This window comes from Telopea speciosissima, chromosome 3 (assembly GCF_018873765.1).
Source record: "Telopea speciosissima isolate NSW1024214 ecotype Mountain lineage chromosome 3, Tspe_v1, whole genome shotgun sequence".
Classification (NCBI taxonomy): Eukaryota; Viridiplantae; Streptophyta; class Magnoliopsida; order Proteales; family Proteaceae; genus Telopea; species Telopea speciosissima.
The window spans coordinates 33,522,093-33,542,251 of NC_057918.1; the positions used below are offsets into that span (position 1 = coordinate 33,522,093).

A 20,159-nucleotide genomic window follows, 5' to 3' on the forward strand; every position below is an offset into this window, starting at 1 on the left:
GTAGTTTCAAAGTTGAGGTTGCAGTTTTTAGTTCATCAGAATAGAAAAGTGATGGATGGATGGATGAATGCATGTCTATCATGCAGTTTGTTAAGGTTTTCAAACAACCACAATAGATTTTTCTCACTTTGGTTCCTTCCCTAAGGAAGTAAAACTTTACTGAACCAGCATATAGATATGGACCTTGAAGATAAAACGTACGCAAAAATATAATTCTAAACTCGTTAATCTTATGTAGTGGAATATCTAACTATAATGACAGAGAGCCTTGCTTAATTAATATAGTCTTAGCCCTTTTGTCAGTCATCGTTCCCTTGTATGTTAATTACTATGTCATTTCCTTGAAATCTAATAATATGAATCAAATCCTTTGCTCTTGAATAATTCATTTTTTTTAATACACTGCAGGAATTCCAAGTGAGTTCATTGAAGACTCAAAGTTTGTTCCTTTGAATGCTGATGATCCTAGATATGGTCCACCTATAAGTTCTTGTTAGTCCTGCACAAATCATTTTAAATGTTTTTCTTGTTTTATACTTAAAATTGTCCTTGTTAGATGTTTCTTATTCCTTGGTCTATGTCTCCCTGTCTTTGCTTATGTATTCTTTTTGTGCCTGGTGTTGGTAAAAATATTCAATTCATGAAAAGATCCATAAACTGATTCACAATCCCAAGCTCTTTGATCCAAATCTTATGATTGCATCCTTCTGTATTTGCATCGCTTTCTGAAATATATTCTACAATTTTTGTTTCTATGTTACAATTCAATCACGAATCTAACAATTTCTGTTAAATTTGTTATGGTTGAATCAACTAGGTTTTTTGTTCCATGCCTCATTAATTCTGTGTTCCTATTAATTTTCTTGACTAAAAATTTAAGGACATATATATTAAGAACGTCTGTTTTAACTTTCAAACTCCCTATATGTTATCCCTCACTAAACAACAAGATGCTTTCTGTTTCAACTTTCAATCCCCCAATCTGATATTCCTACTTTAACAGATTAAATGGATTGTAGTTTATGGACTCCAAACGTACCTCAAAAAAGTCGCTACTATCTTATACAGTTCTAGTGGAAGTTTGATTGCATCTTTTCATTTCTCCTTTCTACTATCAATTGAGATCAAATAAATAGAGATTTATCAATTTGTCTTTTGATCCCCATATGATTTATGATCTGATAATGTTATATGACCTATATAATTTAGATATGATTTTTGTTTTGGGAACATTGGTATACTGAACATTATTGAATCTAATGCAATCACTTATATATTGATGAATCTGATTCAATTAAACCACCTATATAGTTAGGATTTCTGATTTCCAGAATAGTGGTTATATCAGACATCTTTAGATGTAATATTTGTACCTTTATGATGTCCTTGGATAGCCACATTAAGATCCAAGTGAACTACTGCTTTGATTGCAGGCATTATTGCTGTTGGGTTTTGAAGTGGAAGAGACTCACAAGGTAATGCTACTCCTACATGTTTATTTCTCTTGCCTATGCTAAGCAATATTACCTATCCGGTTTGTCATTGCAGTTAACCATAAATTAAATGTGATCGATTATACTGGGTATGGTTTTAAGGACCATCCGATATTGATATGGTTTGCTTGATCAGTATTGGTGTCAGCCAAGAACAATCGGGTTCTTAAAGGGATCAGCTGGGTTATATACGATCATCTGATCCTGAGTTGGATCAGAGTATGTCATATTTACATTGAGACTAACTGTGTTTGATTAACACTCTTGGCTCTTTTTTGCTCATTGGATTGGCCGATCCGTGGTTGGTATCAACTGAAACCAATTGATACGTGCACAGATAACCTAAAAATAAAATAAGAAAAGAAAAGAGAAATAATAGGGAGAGAAAGAAGGAGAATTGAGAGAAAATAGGGGATGGGATTGGCTTAATTAGGAGGAAACTGATTTTCTTGACTTTACGGAGGAAGTCATGCGTCGTTTCTCAATAGAGAACTTTTAGTGATTCAATTCATATGCATTCCTTTCATATGCTACCTATTACATAGGCTTTGCTAACAAGTAGTTATAACTCCTATAATTCCTCCACAAAACCCATGTACGACACAACCCCAATTATCCTTTAACTCCCTCCCACGATATATTTTCATAAATAACTAATAATAACTAAAATACTGATTACTAAAAATATCTTAATTACTAAAATAAAGACATGTAACACCAAGCCATACAGTCCGACACCAATCCAAATCCTTGCTCTGGGATTTTCTTCTTCAATAACCAAAACACGTTTATTTCTCCAGAAATCTTTGTTTAAAGGTTGTCACCCTGCTTTATATGAGGTTTAAGAAGAATATTCATGTTGAAACTAGTATTTGTGTATTTTGGACCAACTGCAGTGCTAACTAATCAAGCATACGTGTTTAATTTGTTATACTCCTTACTTGCTTGCCCTGATTATTTTTGAAGGCTTCAAAGTCCTCAAATGACTTTTTGTCTACAAATCTGTATCTTTCACATTGCAGATACAGCAACCTATAAAAGAGTTGGATGGTTAGTTTCTCAAGGTAACTTCTAACAGTATAATTTCCTTTTAGTCATCTTATTTTCCTTTGATTTCTGATGAGTACAAGTTTTTCCCACGGTGCATTTGTTGTATAACGAGAAGACCTCTATATAGCTCTATTGCCACTGGCATGTTCAATTTAGATCTAACTTTCATGTTATCATAGGTTATTCACTACTGAGGAAATGATTTCACGCTCATTGTGGGAATCGATGCATACTCAGCAATCTAATTTGGAAGCAATTAAGGTTAAAAGTTTCATTTTTTTAGTGGCTTCAGTTACATGGGTATAGATTTGTTTTATATTTCATCCACTCTGTTACTTTCCCTTGACAAGTCCATACAAATGACAGTGTGTGTGTGTGTGTTTATCTTCTATCTTTCTTTATTTCCTTTTCTGTATCCTTTATTTGCTTGTATTCAACAAACGATATGATGGGATTTATTGACATGATTGAGAGTGGTAATGATGTTTCATTAATCTGTTTGGTTATCAGAGAAAGTTAAGGAAGCAATTTGGTTACCATTACATACCATAATGGTATATTAGATATACTATTAGCCAGAAGCTATTTAGAAGCTGAGAAGAGTATGCCTCCATTAAGGCAATGAATTTGTCACCTCTTTCTTCTGTCAACAGTGTTCCTTCAATTCCCACGAACTGGAGATGGGATAAATGAGTAAATTTGGCACATGCATTTGAAATGAAGTTCTTCATCTAAGTTGGGCAGAGCAGTAAAAACACCCTTTCATCATCCCTAGAGCATACCATCTTATCAGTCCCTGAAGGGGATCCTCTCCCTGCCAATTATGTACTCTTATCCATCGATTGTATCAAAATATGTTCAAGCCCACTGTGCCATTACGGACTTGGTTAAAGGATGTGAGGGGGATGGTACAATGCTTTTTTGGGGGTCTTCGGTTTTGCAGAGACATGTAAAGAGATATATCTCAGCGAGATTGTCTTCGTGTAGATTAGTAAGACACAAGTGAAGCCACATGATCACTATGGAGCCGAGAGACTAGAGTAGTTTAGCATAGGTGTTCCTTAAATTTCCCTTTGAGCTTCATTTTGGTGCTAGCAAAACTGTGCAGACAAGAAACTGATCATTCGAAAGGGATTAAGATCACAAATAGACTAGCTGTTTTGTGATTTAGTTTGTTCTCTGCAACTTCAATTATTTCTGTAGTGCCTCCAGACGATCAGGGTAGATTATACTATTATGTAGTAGGTTACTTTGAAATGGCCCAGAGGTCCTCATCTGATATGTTTGTTACTGCTGATATGATAGATTCCACATGAATTGGATAAATCTCATATGGAAGGTCACAAACTGGAAGAATTTGCATCCACTATAAATTTCTGAGTATCCTTAATCATTTCAAAATGGCAGCAATAAATTTTCCTTAACCATTACAACCTAATGCACTGAGATTTACTGGGAGATCATGAACAAAATCTCTAAATGGAGCTGTAAAAGACGTGCAGGGACTGTTCTGAGAGAAGTAACCATGATGACAAATTTCCCATTTGTTTGACATTCGTGCTCATTTGTGCAGAATGTTTCAACCAATCTAAGTTGTTTACTCTTTTACTTTTGCGAGTAGCAATACACCATGTGTAATTGAGGGGCAAACTAAGTCAGGTTGCAAACTCCATTTGACACCTTCATAGGTGTCACTCAGCAAAACCCTATAACAAATTAGTGGAACAAAGTCCCTTCAACAATGGTTTGTGGACTTCCTTCAGTTCTGAGGTATTGGAGTCTCACCTCTGTTCTCTTGAGGTGCAAAAATAGGACAAAGGAAAATCGAACCAATTATTGCACTTAGAATTATGAAAAGTTCTACTTTTTCCTCATTTTTGCCCTTGTAATGTTCATAGTTGTCATGGCGTCCTGGCGCTGGAGAGGGCTGCATGGCGACCTACGCCATGGCGACCCTCTTTGATTTCTTCCTCCTGACTCTCTTTCCCTCTTCGATTTCTTCTTCTTGTCTTCGATTTCTTCTTCCCTCTTCGATTTCTTCTTTCCCTCTTCAATTTCTTTCGATTTCTTCTTCGATTTCTTCTTCCTGTCTTCTTTCCCTCTTCGATTTCTTCTTCCTGTCTTCTTTCCCTCTTCGATTTCTTTCGATTTCTTCTTTCCCTCTTCGATTTCTTCTTCGGTTTCTGAATTTTCTTCTTAAAACTTGAGAAACAATAGAGAAAAAATAAAACATGGCTTGAGTATACATCTATTAACACATTAAAAATAGAGAAAATAAAAATATGGTCGACATGTTATGGCAACGCCATATGGGGCGCATGTCGAATATCGACGGACACCCTCCACCGACTTGGATCCCGTGACCGTGACAACTATGGTAATGTTTCCATATGTAGAAAATGAAAGTTTCTGTTTTAAGGAGCACTTATAATGGTGAATTTTAAAATATTGGTAATCCATCTTTTTCTGCTTGAATGCAACAATGTCCTTCCTTCTACAGAGTGCAAAGTCATCGCCACGGGTTTGCATCTTGTCTGGCCTTAGTGGGGAGCAGATGATGATGTTCATTGAGTCATTTTCAGGAACAGGTAATGTTCCAGCATCATTATTGCTACCCATTCATTCCATAATGTAAACATGGCTAACTGACTTGGTTTCTAGTAAAGTTTACTGTCTATGGGTGGTCTGTTTCCAAATCTAATGCGCAAACCTTTTCTCTTGTTTGGATGGTATTGAATGTTTTCTGCGGCTTCTCATTGAAGTTGTTTTACATGAGATCGGTATCTTAGGGGACAAATAGTTTTTTTGCACCCAAGGCTTGTCATTGAATCATATGAACTGTTTTTTTGTGGGAGAAGTTGATGGCTGTCTAACAACGTTATGTCAATGGTTGAAGAGTTCTAAGGTTTTCTATATTGGATAGTTTGTGCATCTCTTAGGTTGATTCAGTATTGGATTTCCTACTTTCAGATGCATGCTTTATGGATGTCAGGGAAATATATCTCTTGATTCCGTGTGCAGGACTTGAACAGTTGAACCAGCTGTACTTGCTGCTCATGTTCCTAATAGTGCAGATAAACTGTTCCAAGAGGTGATGGACGAGATCATAGGTGACCATGAAATGCTGGTAAGACATCGTGTCCTTTCGGGATTCAATTTTTGTTATCAACTATATATTGACCTGCTTTAACCAGTTTAATTTCCTTGCAGTCAGCAAACCAATCCAGCACAGCATAAGACATTTGGATTACTTGCAGAATCCAAAATTTGATTCCTATATATGAGGTTGTTCTGGATTTCTACAGTATATTTCCGAGGGTGGTCCAGCTTTCTCCAACTATTTGTTTGGTAGAAGAACGAGGATGAAATCAAAGGTTACTGAATTTCTGGCAGTGACTGAATTTCCTCCAAAGCAATGTATAAAGACCCAGCTAATCACATAGCATTGGACAGTTCTGAGAATTTCATCATTCCTGGTTATTTTTTATGCTCAATATTGCAGTCCACAATGAGATCAACCACCATAACAAAACTACTCAAGTTAGGCGGTTCACATCTTTTCCTGATAAAGAATTGTTCAGACATGAAAGAATTAATGAAGTTCCACTGTCAGTTTATCACAAATGGGCTTTCCAATGAAACCATCTTTCTCAGCGCCCTTCTCTCCTTCTCTGCAATCTCTGTTGCTGGGGACTTGGGTTATGCTCGATTAGTTTTTAATCACATAGATTCACCTAATGTGTTCATGTTCAATACCATGATTAGAGGGTATGCTTGGAGTGCTACACCTCATGAAGCCATCTCTCTTTATATTCAAATGCTCAATTCTGGATTATTTCCTAATAAGTACACATTCCCAGTCATGGTCAAAGCCTCATCAAGAATTTCAGACCCAATTGGTGGAAAAGCCATCCATGGTTCCATAATCAAGTTTGGATATGGTTCAGATATCTATGTTTTGAATTCTCTCATGCATATGTACGAGAGACTTGGGTTGTCAAATGCAATCTTCGACCTATTTGATGAAATTTCTGAACCTGATGTAGTCTCATGGAATGTTGTTATTGATAATTTTGCCCAACATGGTTACCTTAACGAGGCCTTGACTGCATTCACTGAAATGTGTTGTTCTGGGGTTGAACCAAACGCAGTTACATTTCTTGGTCTTATGTCTGCCTGCTCCAAATCACAGAACTTGTATCTGGCAAAGTTGATCCATGGATATGTTATGAAGAAAGATATGCAGGTTACTCCAAATCTTGAAAACGGTTTACTTGATATGTATGTAAAAGTTAGAGATGTGGAATCTGCTAGAAGACTGTTCAATATGATGCCTGAGAAATCAGTCATCTCTTGGACCTCCATGATTGATGGTCTTCTGCGAGACGGGGAGGTGGAAAATGCACGTTTATTATTTGATCAGATTCCAAGCAGGGATACCACATCTTGGAATGCGATGTTGAATGGTTTTATATTGGCTGGAGACATGATCTCTGCAGAACAGCACTTCAATATAATTCCTGAGAAGGATTTGGTTTCATGGAACAGCATAATTGTTGGGTTTGTTCAAAACAAGAGGTCTGTGAATGCCTTGTATCTTTTCAGGGTAATGCAGATTTCAGGAGTGAAGCCAGACCGAGTAACACTTGTAAGTGTTTTGTCTGTGGGTGGGTTTCTAGGTGCTCTGGACCATGGTGAGATGATTCACTCTTATATGGAGAAACAGAACATAAAAGAGGAAGAGGTTGAGGTGGCTCTAATGGATATGTACTGCAAGTGTGGGGCTCCACCGGAAGCTGTAAAGATGTTCCATGGAATGCTTAGGAAGACAGTGTTGGCTTGGAGTGCCATGATTGTTGGCTTGGCCATGAACAACCTCGCCAAGGATGCTCTGGATTTCTTCTCTCATATGAAGAACGCTGGAATAAAACCAAATGAGATAACATTCATCGGTGTTCTATGTGCTTGCAGTTATGCTGGCTTAGTTGAACAAGGTCGATGGTTCTTCAATGCAATGAACCAGGTGTATGGTATCCAGCCAAGAAATGAGCATTATGGGTGCATGGTCGACATTCTAGGCCGTGCAGGGCTGTTAAGCGAAGCAGAGATGTTGATTCAGAGCATGCCCATGATACCCGATGCAGGTGTCTGGGGAGCTCTACTTGGTGCATGTAAGCTTCATGGTGAGTTTCCCATGGCTGAAAGGGTGGGCAAAATCCTGACCGAAATCGATCCATATCACTCTGGGCGTTACGTTCTTCTTTCCAACATCTATGCTTCACAAAAGAGGTGGCACGATGTGGAGAATGTGAGAGAGATGATGAAAGCCCATGGAGTCCGGAAGAAGCCTGGTTTCAGTCTGATCGAGCTGCGAGGTAAGATGCACCAGTTTCTGGTAGGGGATACATCAATCGCACCCTGACACCAAACAGATATATATTTCAATGGTGTGGGAGGAGATAAGAGGTTGAAAGATGCAGGATACAGAGCAGACACATCTCAACTTCTCAAGTGTTGTTCAACATAGATGATGAAGAGGAGCATGCAACTCCTACCATAGCAAGAAGATGGCTATCGCTTTGGGACTCCTGAGGGAAGCCCCAGGCTGCCATTAGAGTTGTGACGAATCTTCATGTGTGTGTGATTGCCATTCCGCCGCCAAGTCAATCTCGAAGGTGTTTGACCGTGAAATCATCATTAGAGATTGAAATCGTTTTCACCATTTCAGAGGGGGTTCTTGTTCCTGCATGGGTTATTGGTGAAATTACGGCTGCGTTTGGTATGCAGTCTCAGAACGCATTCTAGGCCTGGAATGCATTCTAAGATGATTAAAACATTGTTTAGTATCCAGTCTCGTTCTTGAACCTTAGAATACGGTAGAGAAGGCAGCCGGTTCTGGAATGCATCATCTGACCCATTCCGTGTTCTGAGACAAAGGGTAAAAATCTCGTTTTCAAAGCCCCGACGAACTCAACATTATCCTCGATAGTGAAGAACCTGTGAAAAGAGCTTATGCAAGAAGAACTTGTGAGGTGAGAGAGCTTCAGCAAAGAGTCTGTGAAGTGAGGGAGCTTCAGCGAAGAACCTGTGATTCCTTCAAAACACTTCAACCGATCTCTGCTTCAAGGGCTCTCTCTCTCTCTGCACACAGCCTCATCTCTATTGATTTGTATGATGTACAAGTCAATCACTCTATTTGGTAGCAAGTTTTGGAAAAGGAGGGTAACTTGAATTTTAGTTGGATTCATTTTGATTTTCTTCTGATTGTTCTAGGGTTTCGTTGTTGGAGCCTGTGAGTCCTTCAAAGCACTTCACCCGGTCTCTACCTCAAGGTAAGATTTCTCTCTCTCTCTCTCTTGAATCAGGAATTTTAGCTCAAAATCGTGTTCAAGTTTGAGCTCTCTTCAGGTTGATCAATCAGAACCATTAGTTGTTTAATTTGCTGAATAATTTGGGATTTATTCTATTATATATGGGACTTAACATTGACGTTTACTAAATAATTCGATTAAGGTCCACAAATCAATCTTGAATGCGTCTGATGAACCTTATAATCATTAAACTTATTATAAGACAAGAAAGAAAGTTACTCTTTGTAATTAAAAAATGGAAAAATGAAACAAAATTTAAAAAATATTAGAAAACCAACCATTTGTTTAAGCTGAAAATGTCCAGTATCTCAATCAATCATTGACTGAACGACCACCTAGAAGGCAAGAAGTAATCAATAAAATCTCTTAGAATGTCGAAAATTGGAAGAAAAAAAATGCCATCTCATGCCGCGGTCACCGTACGCTTCCTTTGATGGTTCATAAAAATGGGTGAAGGCTGGGCATGCCGGCGCTGTGCCGAGCCTGGGTCTGTCTCTCTCTCACCCCCTATGGAAATTATTCCCCTCCCTTTCCCATCCCACCCTCTCCATTGGGCACAGCCGCTAGCTCCATGAAAGCCAGCGGCTTCTCCATCCCTCTCCCCATAAAAATTTATGTGACAATTTCAACATTTTGATATATGGTGAACGATTTAACTCAAATACAACAATATATGGCTTGAGCCGGTACTATTGTTGCTCATCTTCATTTATTTGTTTAATTTACTTAACGTCTTGTAATTTTTGTGTACCCCATAGATTTGGTGGCTGTAAGGTTCCTCAATTTTTTCCTCCACTCTTTCTCTATTCATTTTATAATGATAATAAGTGAGACTGTAACAACTTGTGCGTTTAAAGTGAATCTTTTTGTTTTTTTTAAGGAAGTGGACTATCACTTGATCCTCATATTAATGAAAGAATACAGCTCTTTAAGTAATGGATTTGTCTTCTCTCTTATTGATTAATGTTGCTTTGTGTCTTTGATTGTGTTGATGCCTAAATGAGATTAATTTTTTCACATAAATGTTACAGTGTCCACTGTCTCAAATCCTCATATATATATATATGGGTTAAGTTGGGTAGGATTTGAAGGGGATATCTAACCAGAAAATAGCTTAAAGCTATAATACACTAAATAGAGTTATAATTGGACTATTGTCTGCTAACTTTGGATCAAGACATCTTACCAAACACTTTGCTTGAAATGATTATAATTGACTTAAAAGGTCCTTTAGCATTGGATTAGGAGAAAAATCCCAATCCAATCTAATGTGTTTTATGTTTAACATTTAATTTGATTACAAAAGGCCAGGTACAAAAATGAGCAACAAGATTGTTATGTAAAACTGAGGTATGTCATAGGTAATACTTGAGGAGTTAAGAGATCGCGTCTTCGTTAATGGGTTGGTCATTTTAGATACCTGCAGGTATACTCTCCAGTGAGAAAAATGAGAGATGAGAAGTGTGAAAATGTATGGCCTTGCTGGAGGACTGTGGTTCAGTTTCCAGATGGAGTCATTGAATTAGCAATTTTTTTTGGAGGGTGGAAGGTGGACCTCCATTTCTGCAAGTTTGAGGTTTCTTTGAGTCAAGGAACCTCTGTAAGTCTTCAACTCAGGTGGGCTTACTTGGTTTATTTCTACTGTGTAGTTTAAAGCATGAGGTGAATAATTTGGATGAGTAACATGGTCAACTGTTCACAAATTGTTGCAGGGTCACCACAAGGTGGGCATTGAACTGCAAAAAAGAAAGAAAATTTCTGTTTGTAGGAGAACTCTGTTTATTTCTTTCTTTACGGATATAAGTAAATGGTTTTCATTATTCGAGATAATTCATCAATTCTTCCACTTTCAAAGGAGTTTCACCTTTCTTACTAATGTACTTCCCACCCTTCTCAGCTTTAGAAGAAGCAGCCCATCTCAACAGCTCCTTCATTCTAGAAATGGCTTTGGTCTTACCCCCTTGGACTTGTCTTTCTTCTCTGTTGGACCATATTGTTCATTTACATTAGATGATATTGGTAGAACCTTATTGCCTGCATGAACAGTTGCGTCCCCCTTGTGACTCATACGCAATTCTTGAGCAAGCCCTTCTTTTATAATCACTTGTTGCAGCCAATTATGATTTCTCTAGCAAAATGTTCCAAGTTTCTTCAACTTAAGAGTACCATAAAGAAGAGACATTTTATACCTGTTGAAGCTATTTGTTTATTATTACAACTAGGAGTAGTGGTTTTGTTAGCCTGTTCTTCTTGTCCTACCTTGAAAAGCCACTGAAGGATCTGTGATTATGCAGTAACTAGCATGTAAGCGGTGATGCAAATATTATGAATTCAATAGATTATGAAGCTCACCTGCATGTCTATTGGCTTGATGATGTTTATATATATAGTGTTAAGAAGAATTGCATAAACTCTTTGCGGTCAAAAGGTCAGAACACTGAGTGGATCTCTCTGTTCTGATTGTGTGCTAAGATTCCTGCCTACATGTAAAAGGAGGTTTTGAGAAGACGAAGACAATAATGTTAAATGTTAGTGAGTGAATATTTAACAGAGGTGGTGAGACAACCAAGCAGTAAGCAGAGGTTTATTGGCCTTCTGATTCTGAACATATGAGAATTTTATAGGGTGACCCATGTGTTGGGGGCTATAAGATTTGGTTGGGGGGGGGGGGGGGACAGGAGATATAAGGATTTAATTAAGAGAGGGATGTGTTTAAGCCCTGTTGTCATTTGTCTCTACGATACATTTGTGCATCAATGCATAATTGTTTAGATGGTCCCAATATGATAGGTGCCCATTGGATTGCACATGCCCCAAGACTGAATTGGTTCTATAAGTCTCTCTCTTAACCATTGGTTCTATAATCCCTCTTTTAGTGGTTAGCAAAACTAGGAGAAATAATTGAGATTTTGAAAAGAGAAGGTCAGATTTTGTTAATTTAATTGACTGAAAAGCTAAGAGCTGATTAACCAAATGAATTACTTCTTTTGATTTTCTTATGGGTAATTTGTCTTTAAGTTTTCAATTATCTACTATGTCTGATGTCTTATGCCAGTCTTAGGATGTTTCCAAAGTGAAGACATGTTAGTTTGAATCAGTACGATGCCCCATTAGTTCCTTTAAGTTATGTTTTGCAGCTATTTCAATGAGTGTATATTCTTTGCAAAGTTATAATGCATTTTGCCTTAGGAACTGAAAATTAGAGCATAGTATTAGCATTTTAACTGGAAAAAATAGAAAATTTTTGTCTTTATTACATATCAGCATTTGCAGCCTTTGCCATTTCTCAATAACCATGTTATTCATGTCCCATAGCATTCTTCTAGCATGCACATCTACAACAAGCACCCATTCATGTTGCACATCCTGCTTTTACCTTCAAAGCTTGAGCAAGGATTGAGAACTCCAGTGGTACTGTAATGTGTAATGTGGATACTTATCTGTTTTAATTTAGTAGTTTCTTTTTTATTAAAAAAAAAAAAAAGACATACTCCTTAGAGAAGATTTGGGAACAGTTGAAGCTAGTGCATGATTGATCCATTCAAACAGTCTAACATAAACCATATTTTTCTCCATGCTTCTTTCCCTTATCTTTGTCAAAATCATGTTTCTCTAAGTCAAGCTTATGGCAGTAATTTATCAAATAGTTGGTTGGGAAGTGATTCCATCATGCACTTCTCTGTTTCTCACGTTCCATAGGTTTCAGAAATCACAGATGCTTCTTTCCCTTATTAATGTGATATGTTCTTTAACTATTAATTTAGATGCGTGGATTAATTAGTTACGATGATCAAGGGTTGGACATGCTTATGGTTCTTGTCAGGTTAAAGTGACTACAAGTAAGAAAAGAATGATGGATACATGAGAGAAATCATCCAATCTGTCTAAGGGGAAAGAAATTGCTATAAATGAGAATGCTAGTAAGAAAAGAAAGATGGAGACAACAAAGGAAATTGTCAAAGGGCCAGCAAATTGGACAGATGATCACAACAAACATTTTGTTGACATCTTATTGGAGCAAGTACGTAAAGGGGTCAGAATAAACACTAGTTTTAGTCGGGATGCTTGGAATATCACTTCAAAGCAGTTCAATGCATCGAAGCAGACCAATTACGATATGTAAGCAATTAAGAACTATTATACGGCTTTGAGAAGTGCATGGATTACATGGAAAGTATTATTGGCAAATAACAATTGGTGGGGATGGTGTTACCTGATAAGCAACCCAACAGCCAAACAACATTGTGACGACTTCAAAGCGGTAATAGTTGATTTCTATTATTTTTTTAGAATAGTATATTTTATAATTATCATTTCAATGTACTTAAAACTGAATTTATTATATTAACAGAAGCATAAGCAAGCCGTACAATTTTTGAAGGGACTACTAAAGTTTGAGGAATTGGATGAACTTTTTTGAGGGAACTGATGTTGAAGGAAAGGATGCTAGGTGTGTCTAAATGAAGATACAAAGATACTCATGCAAATTGAAGATATTGAGGAGTCACAACCAGAGAGAGGAGTGTCAAAATCACCAACATTGGATGATGGTGATGACTCTGTTAACTGAGGAGATATATATAGTGCCCTGAAGAAGCAAAAGATGCATTCTACTTCTGGGAAACAGAAGCCAAGAAAGGCAACTCATGCACCCTCATCTGAAACTATGAGCATCTTATCCTCCTTGGGAGAAATGGCAATTAAAGATCCGGATCAATGGTTGAACTCCTACTTCAAGTGCAAGTGGAGAAGTGTCTAATGCTCTGAAGATATTAGATGAAATGGAGGAGGTACCTATGGGGAGTGACATGTACCTGGATGCCATGATGTTGTTGCAGGATCCCACAAAGAGAGAATTTTTTCTGAAAATGAATCCTTCCATTCATTTTGCTTGGTTACAAAAAGTACTTAGCCTAAAAGGGCAAGGCTCGAGTTTTTAAATATGTTTTTTGGTTATTTTGTATGTAATTGAACTAGTTCGATATAATGGTTGATAGGATTATAAGGTTTGATGGTTTTGATATAATAGGAAAAACAATTGGTGAAAGAGTACGCAGGCTTTTTGTATGTCTCGAGATCACTTCATAAGGTTAGTAAGTACATTAAAGGAAAGGGGATTGGTGAAAGATACAAAGAATATTACCGTAGAGGAGCAATTGGCAATGACTTTTGATTATGTCTCATGTTAGTAATAGTATTATTGTTCAAGAGAGGTTTCAACATTCTGGTAAAACTGTGAGCCGAATTTCCCATGACATACTATAGGCTCTTAATGTTTTTTTCTAGAGAATTCATCCAACCATCGTTTAGGCCTTGGGTCAGGATTGGGTCGGACCGGGCCAAGTTGAGGCCTTGGGCTGAACTCGACCGTGTGTTAGGTTATGATTTACAATTTTGATTTAGTATCTAATTATATATTTATGTAGCAAAATAAAGTCTAGTAATCTATTCATAGGAAGTAAGTTTTTGACTTAGTTTTTTAATCTTAAAAAAAAAATTCTATTAATCAATTGAGTATGAAACAAACCAATACCCAATCACAGGTGTCTTACGTTTTTTTTATGCATAGGAGGACGCAAATGGCAAAAAATCAGTGTTAGCCAGGGTCAGTCTTGAAAAAAAATCAAGGTCTATACTTGGCCCTCAACAAAAATCAGGATCAAACAGGGCCGGGGTGGGTTGGGCTGAGCACGATCGGGTCAATCAGCATTGCCGGCATATATCTCTTCCGGTTGAAGCTTCTCATATCATATCGTAAAGGGATGATGATCTCAGGAAAAGAGAGATTAATTCTCCCATCCACCACATTCAATCCAACTTGATCCAGCAACCCAATCGAACTTCTAACTCTAAACTAGAGTTACCATAGTTGTAGTCTAAGTAAGATCCCTACTTAATTAGATTACAACTCGATCATATTGATGCTTTATAAATAAATAATGTGCTGTCCACGATATACTGACCATTCAGAGTCTCTCTATTGTGTTGTGGTGCTGGAGATTTTTACTTCTTCTTTTCTCATCCCTCAAACTAGATTACTGTGAATTCTTCTCTTCTCTCTCATCTTCAAGTTAGATCGAAATAATATATTAGGGATAATGAAGTTTATAGAGAAGCACATCAGCCCTGTACCTAAAGGGTCCGGGGGGTCAGTAAAGATCGTCCCAGAGGAAGACGACGATCTGTGGTTCCTATACAATCTGATCTCCAAAGGAAATTCGATCTCTTCCGAGTCAACAAGGAAGGGTGAAAGGGTGAGAAGATACGTGTGAAGCTACAACCGAAACTTAAGGTTGTGGCCGTGGACTACAACAAAGACAAAGATGGTTGTGTACTTCGATTCCGGGGTAAGAGTTTGTTGGAAACGGAACAGATAGCCGCCGGTGGTTTCCACACCCTCGAAATAGAGCTAAATCAAACACTGCAACTCACCAAGAAGGTATGGAACCCTGCGGCCTTGGAGTCGCTCACCCAAGTCTGCGAGAGAAGCAACTCTAAAAGAAAAAAAGAGGAGCTCATGACATCGCCGTACTCCTCATGCAAGAAGGCCTCGCCCATCTATTCCTAGTCGGCAACATGCACCACCACTACTCTCTTGGCCAAGATCGAGTGTGACAAGAAAAAAAACAAGAATGGAGTCACCGAATTGAAAGATAGTACTACTAGTAATACAAATTTCTTGGAGGAGGTGGGACGAGCGTTCCTGAAGCACGTGGATTTGGGGGTGATTCGGTTTGTGGTGATTGGGAGTCCAGCAGGGTTGAAGGATCGATTCCGAAGTTACCTATTGCAGCAGGAGAAGAAATCGATAATGGAACATAAGCCACGTTTGATTCTAGTGAGCACAAGCTCCGGAAGGAAAGAGAGTCTTAGAGAGGTTTTAGAAGACCCCGGAGTGAAGAATCTGGTAAAGGATAGGAAGGCGGAAGAGGAGGCGAGTGTTCTGAAGGAATTGATGGAGTTGAAGAGGATGAGTGGTGGTGGTGGGCGTGTGTGTTACGGGGTGAGGAGTGTAGAGGCAGCGCAAGAGATGGCGGCGGTGGAGAAACTGTTTATAACGGAAGAGTTATACAGGAGTGTGGATATAGGGAGGAGGAGGAGGTATGTGAAGCTGGTGAGTGAGGTGGAGAATTACGGAGGGATCGTCCATGTCTTCTCTTCCATGGATGAGTCTGAGTCTGGGAAGGAACTTACACAGTTGACGGGCATTGCTGCTATTCTCCGCTTTCTCTTACCCTAATTGGATGACATGACGGAGACGGAGGATTTATTAATTAACGAGGGTAGGGTTAAGACGGACATTGCACGTAGCACTGTGTCTGGACAGCACAATCCTGCCGGGCAACTCAGCAGTAGAGGATTCAAATTGCTTTAGTAGAGTTCCTCTTGTTGCAACTTCCTTTATGCAAATCTACATGCATGCAAACCTGGGGGTTATGTCTTTACCAAAAAAATACCTGGGAGTTATGCCTTTTTTTAATTATTATTTTTTTTCAATTAAAAATTTTAGAATATAGTTTTTCTTAAAGGTGAAAGATTGATTTTTTTTTTTTTTCATTTAATCTCTTGTTTAATTGATTGTTTGTAAAATAATGTGAATTATTTTTAGTATTCTAAAATATTATTCACAAAATTAATATGGGCAAGATACAGTTGCTGCCTGATCGCGTGACCATGTAGGTGCCATTGAGACTTTGAGAGCATGGAAAGAGGCATTAAAATGGATGAGATTTTATATTTCATGGGAAGAGGGGTGCTAATTTCATGCGTTCTTTTGTCTAGGCACAGTAGCCATGCGGCTAGGCAGCTTTTTTTTTTTTTCTTTCAATTAATATTTATTTATATTTATACAATAAGATTTAAACGGATTAAATAGTATCCAATTGGGAAATTAAAATATGGGTATCAGAATCTAAGTAGCTTTCGAAACGGATTCATATAGTTTTGAAAAACAGATTTTTAAATACGGATTCCCTTTAATGGATACGTACAGGAATCGAATATGAATTTTTGACTACCCATTTACATCCCTATTGATAAATGTATTTTAGTATTATAAAATATTATGGCAAAAGGTTTTATACACGATTGTGTACGTAAACAACAGTGGGATAGGGTAGAAAGGAGGATGTGTAATTACAATTCTGCCCCCACCAGTGCAACAGTTGTAAGCCACAACCGTGATTGTACATAGCCATGCATAAAAATCGAGTCAAAATATTATTTATGAACTATATTTAATCATATTATTATAATTGGACGTAAACGAATCGCACAACACATGGTCTGAAATTGAAATATCAGTATTTACATCCTATTAGCTTTCAAAAGGATTCAGTTAGTTTTCAGAAATCGATTTTGTGAATACAGAATCCCATAAATTAATAGGAACATGGATCGAATACGGATTTTCAAATATACATTTACATTCTTATTAATAGCAAATTACATGCCAAGTCAATGGGACGGAGTACATTTCAATTGTATACTAAAGGCCCACATGGTTGTTAAAGAAAGAGAATGTTAGTGAGGAGAAAGGAGAGAGAATCATGATTGTGAGAGGCTGAAGCTGAACAATGCAATTAGTGTGTTCTTTCTTTTCCCTATAATTAAAGGTGCAACTTCCCACGAAATTGGTGAATTAAGAAGTTGTAACACTTTTTTAATTGTTGTCATGTCTGATTCTCAAAAATTCTTTGAAAAAAGGATAAAAAAATAAAATTGTTTTTTGGCCTCGAGGACTTGACCAGAAAGTATTTAATTTGAAGTATCGACCTTAGACAATTAAGATTTTAAAGAACAGACTGTTTTAACTTCTCTTCCCTCCTCCTGGGAAGTTCAAGTAATGGGTTCATATTTTCAAGTACCTCAACTTCTCCTGGCCTTCTAAGCATAGAGACAAGGGAAGATGAGTAGAGGGAAGAGGGTTTTATTTTCCCCCTTCCCTTCTAGAATAGCCGTGTTCTTGAACCAAATGGGTTAATTTAATATCTTGGAAAAACACAAGTCACTGATTCAATTGCTCTGGGTAACTCCATCGTTTCATGGAAATGGTTAGTCTTCATTACTCTTTTCTTCATCTGGTCACCATCAAGGCCAAGTGGATTTCGCATAGTTACAATCAATATAAAGTTTTAAAATTTTTTGAAAAGAATGGATCTCCAATTCTCCATGAGTTAATGCCAACCTTCTTGAACAACAAAATGTGAGAAGCCGATCCAACGGCGAACCTGCCTATCCAGTGGTTCAATTGGAGAGATCAATACTCCACATTCCCTCGTTGTTAATGAAGTTGCCTAGTCTGATCTTTAGTTCTTTAACTCTTTTTTTTCCCACAAATTTTGTGGAAAATCTGGCAAATTTTTTGCGAGTCTGTTCCTTGTAACAAACATGAATACTACTACACATATAAATTACACGGGAAATGCTTTATATTTTTCTTTCTGCTCTCCTCCCTCTCTGGCTTCCAGAGCATGAGTTCCTCCAATTTCCTTGCCATTGGATCAAGACGAGAATCCACCTTCTAGCTCCAAAGACATTGCGTTTGGGGTTCAAGCAAGCAGTGCAGCTGTCAAATAGAACCCCTCAGTGTCCAGAGGCAATACTTCAAGCAAGAGAGATCACCTACAATTTACTTCTGAGAATGCTCCATGATTAAATTTCTTGTATAAAGCTTGCACTGCCAACTCTATTCTAGCTTGGTCCTATGACAACAACGATAAAAGTTTTATTAGTCTAGCTGATCAATTTGAGATGTAAAATGACTTCCAACTGATTGGCCTTGTGAGATTGTATACCTTCCCCACAAAATTAATGATGAGGGCCCCAACTCTGGACTTGCGGAAACACCCTACATGATGCCCAAAAAAATAATGAGAGAGAAAAAGAGGATTACAAAATGAAAGGAATACTGAAAATCTACTTTTCCCAAAAAGGTCTGACATGTTTTGGAGAACAAGTTTGCAACTTCTTGAGTAATCTTACCAATGTAGAGATCAGGGAACTCAAGACACAATTTTGACAGAGGTTGAGCAGTTTCTACCTGCATAAAATTGACACAAAAGAATGAAGCAATAGGTGAAACACACAATCTAAGATAGTAGATACTTAAAAGAAATATTCATTATTGAACTCCAAGAACATGCTCAATAGTAAGTTACCATTATGTACGTACTGCAATTCACAGTGGTACAGAAATCCACTTCATCAAGAAAATGATAAAGCACCAGGGACTACTACTGACTAGGTCAAACTTAGAAAATAAAACCCCCGTTATGGGCATATGCTGGTTGGCCATGGTCTGCTTCAATATCCCTTAAATTTATGAATTTAGTTACTTTGTTACGTCCTTTAAAAATAGTTTACTAGTATATGTAAGAACTTTTTTCCCCTTTAAGTGCATAACAAAGTATGACTATTATTGCATTCAAGTGGGGAAAAAAACACCACCCATGTCATAATTTCAAATGCACTGGACAATATATATATATATAGATACCATATTGAAGCGAAAATTTCAGAAAGATATCATTTTTTCTATTAAAAAATGCTCAGAAAAATATTTATATAAAACTTGTCAACATAAACCAGCTGCCACAGACAGCTTTTCATGGTGTAGTAATTCAGTGATACCCTCAGGTAATTGAGCCATCTGGAAAAGGAGAACAAGATCAAACCAATTTTAGAATCAATTGTCATGCAGAAAAATTATAATGCCATAACATTTTATGTCAATAATTCAAACCAATTGGGACTGAGTACTGCGTTCATAGTCACACTTCCAATAGGGAACTCACAATGGAAGCTGAAATAATTATTCTCAAGTAAAATTTTAGTTAAAATTAAAATAAATAACCCATACCATAGTATGAGTTACTATAACAATATTTGTTGCAAGAACTTCAAATAAAAAGACCACTTTGTACCTATGTTTATACTGTCCTTTAGTGTCCCAATTCCATTTCTAACCTGTACCCTTCTTTGTTTGTCTCATCCCCAATTCATTGTTAGGGTTTTAACTACTAACTTTAACAAAATTAAACCAAAAGAGCAACCGTTCACATATGTGTGGTCCCTATCTGCTAGGAAAGCTCCCTATCAATATGTATTGAATTTTGGCCTCTTGATAAGATACACAACCGAAACATGGGAGCAAAATTGAAAAGCATATGCATCATAGTGTATCAACTTGATACGGTCAATACACAACCACTGAAACACTTCAAAGATTGCCATTTTTTATTTC

At 37.4% G+C, this 20,159-nt stretch overlaps 2 protein-coding genes, 3 long non-coding RNA genes and 1 pseudogene across 5 annotated transcripts; 4 read left to right on the forward strand and 2 right to left on the reverse strand.

The window, feature by feature from the left end:
• Positions 1–1,433: 1,433 nt before the first annotated feature.
• LOC122655905 lies at positions 1,434–5,198 on the forward strand. The gene is made up of 4 exons (XR_006332014.1): positions 1,434–1,475; positions 2,516–2,557; positions 2,723–2,804; positions 5,044–5,198. It is a non-coding gene; the product is annotated as an uncharacterized LOC122655905 (long non-coding RNA).
• A 724-nt stretch (positions 5,199–5,922) lies between these two features.
• Positions 5,923–8,342, forward strand: LOC122655904 (pentatricopeptide repeat-containing protein At2g29760, chloroplastic-like). The gene has a single exon (XM_043850286.1). It carries the CDS (start codon positions 5,959–5,961, stop codon positions 7,963–7,965), a length of 2,007 nt encoding a protein of 668 aa, XP_043706221.1. The 5' UTR covers positions 5,923–5,958; the 3' UTR covers positions 7,966–8,342.
• A 4,306-nt stretch (positions 8,343–12,648) lies between these two features.
• LOC122655906 lies at positions 12,649–13,396 on the forward strand. The gene is made up of 2 exons (XR_006332015.1): positions 12,649–13,175; positions 13,266–13,396. It is a non-coding gene; the product is annotated as an uncharacterized LOC122655906 (long non-coding RNA).
• Positions 13,397–15,725: 2,329 nt separating this feature from the next.
• LOC122655094 (protein PELOTA 1-like) lies at positions 15,726–16,154 on the forward strand. The gene has a single exon (XM_043849331.1). It carries the CDS (start codon positions 15,726–15,728, stop codon positions 16,152–16,154), a length of 429 nt encoding a protein of 142 aa, XP_043705266.1.
• Positions 16,155–18,410: 2,256 nt separating this feature from the next.
• LOC122654615 lies at positions 18,411–18,961 on the reverse strand. Its single transcript, XR_006331940.1, has 3 exons — positions 18,899–18,961; positions 18,712–18,764; positions 18,411–18,618 (listed from the first exon to the last, which is right to left on the reverse strand). It is a non-coding gene; the product is annotated as an uncharacterized LOC122654615 (long non-coding RNA).
• A 529-nt stretch (positions 18,962–19,490) lies between these two features.
• LOC122655095 overlaps positions 19,491–20,159 on the reverse strand; it is a 40,992-nt pseudogene continuing 40,323 nt past the window's right edge.

Bases quoted from the DNA above. Each gene is read 5' to 3' on its own strand.
- LOC122655904 (XM_043850286.1), top strand. From the start codon at position 5,959: ATGTATAAAGACCCAGCTAATCACATAGCATTGGACAGTTCTGAGAAT.
- LOC122655094 (XM_043849331.1), top strand. From the start codon at position 15,726: ATGGAACATAAGCCACGTTTGATTCTAGTGAGCACAAGCTCCGGAAGG.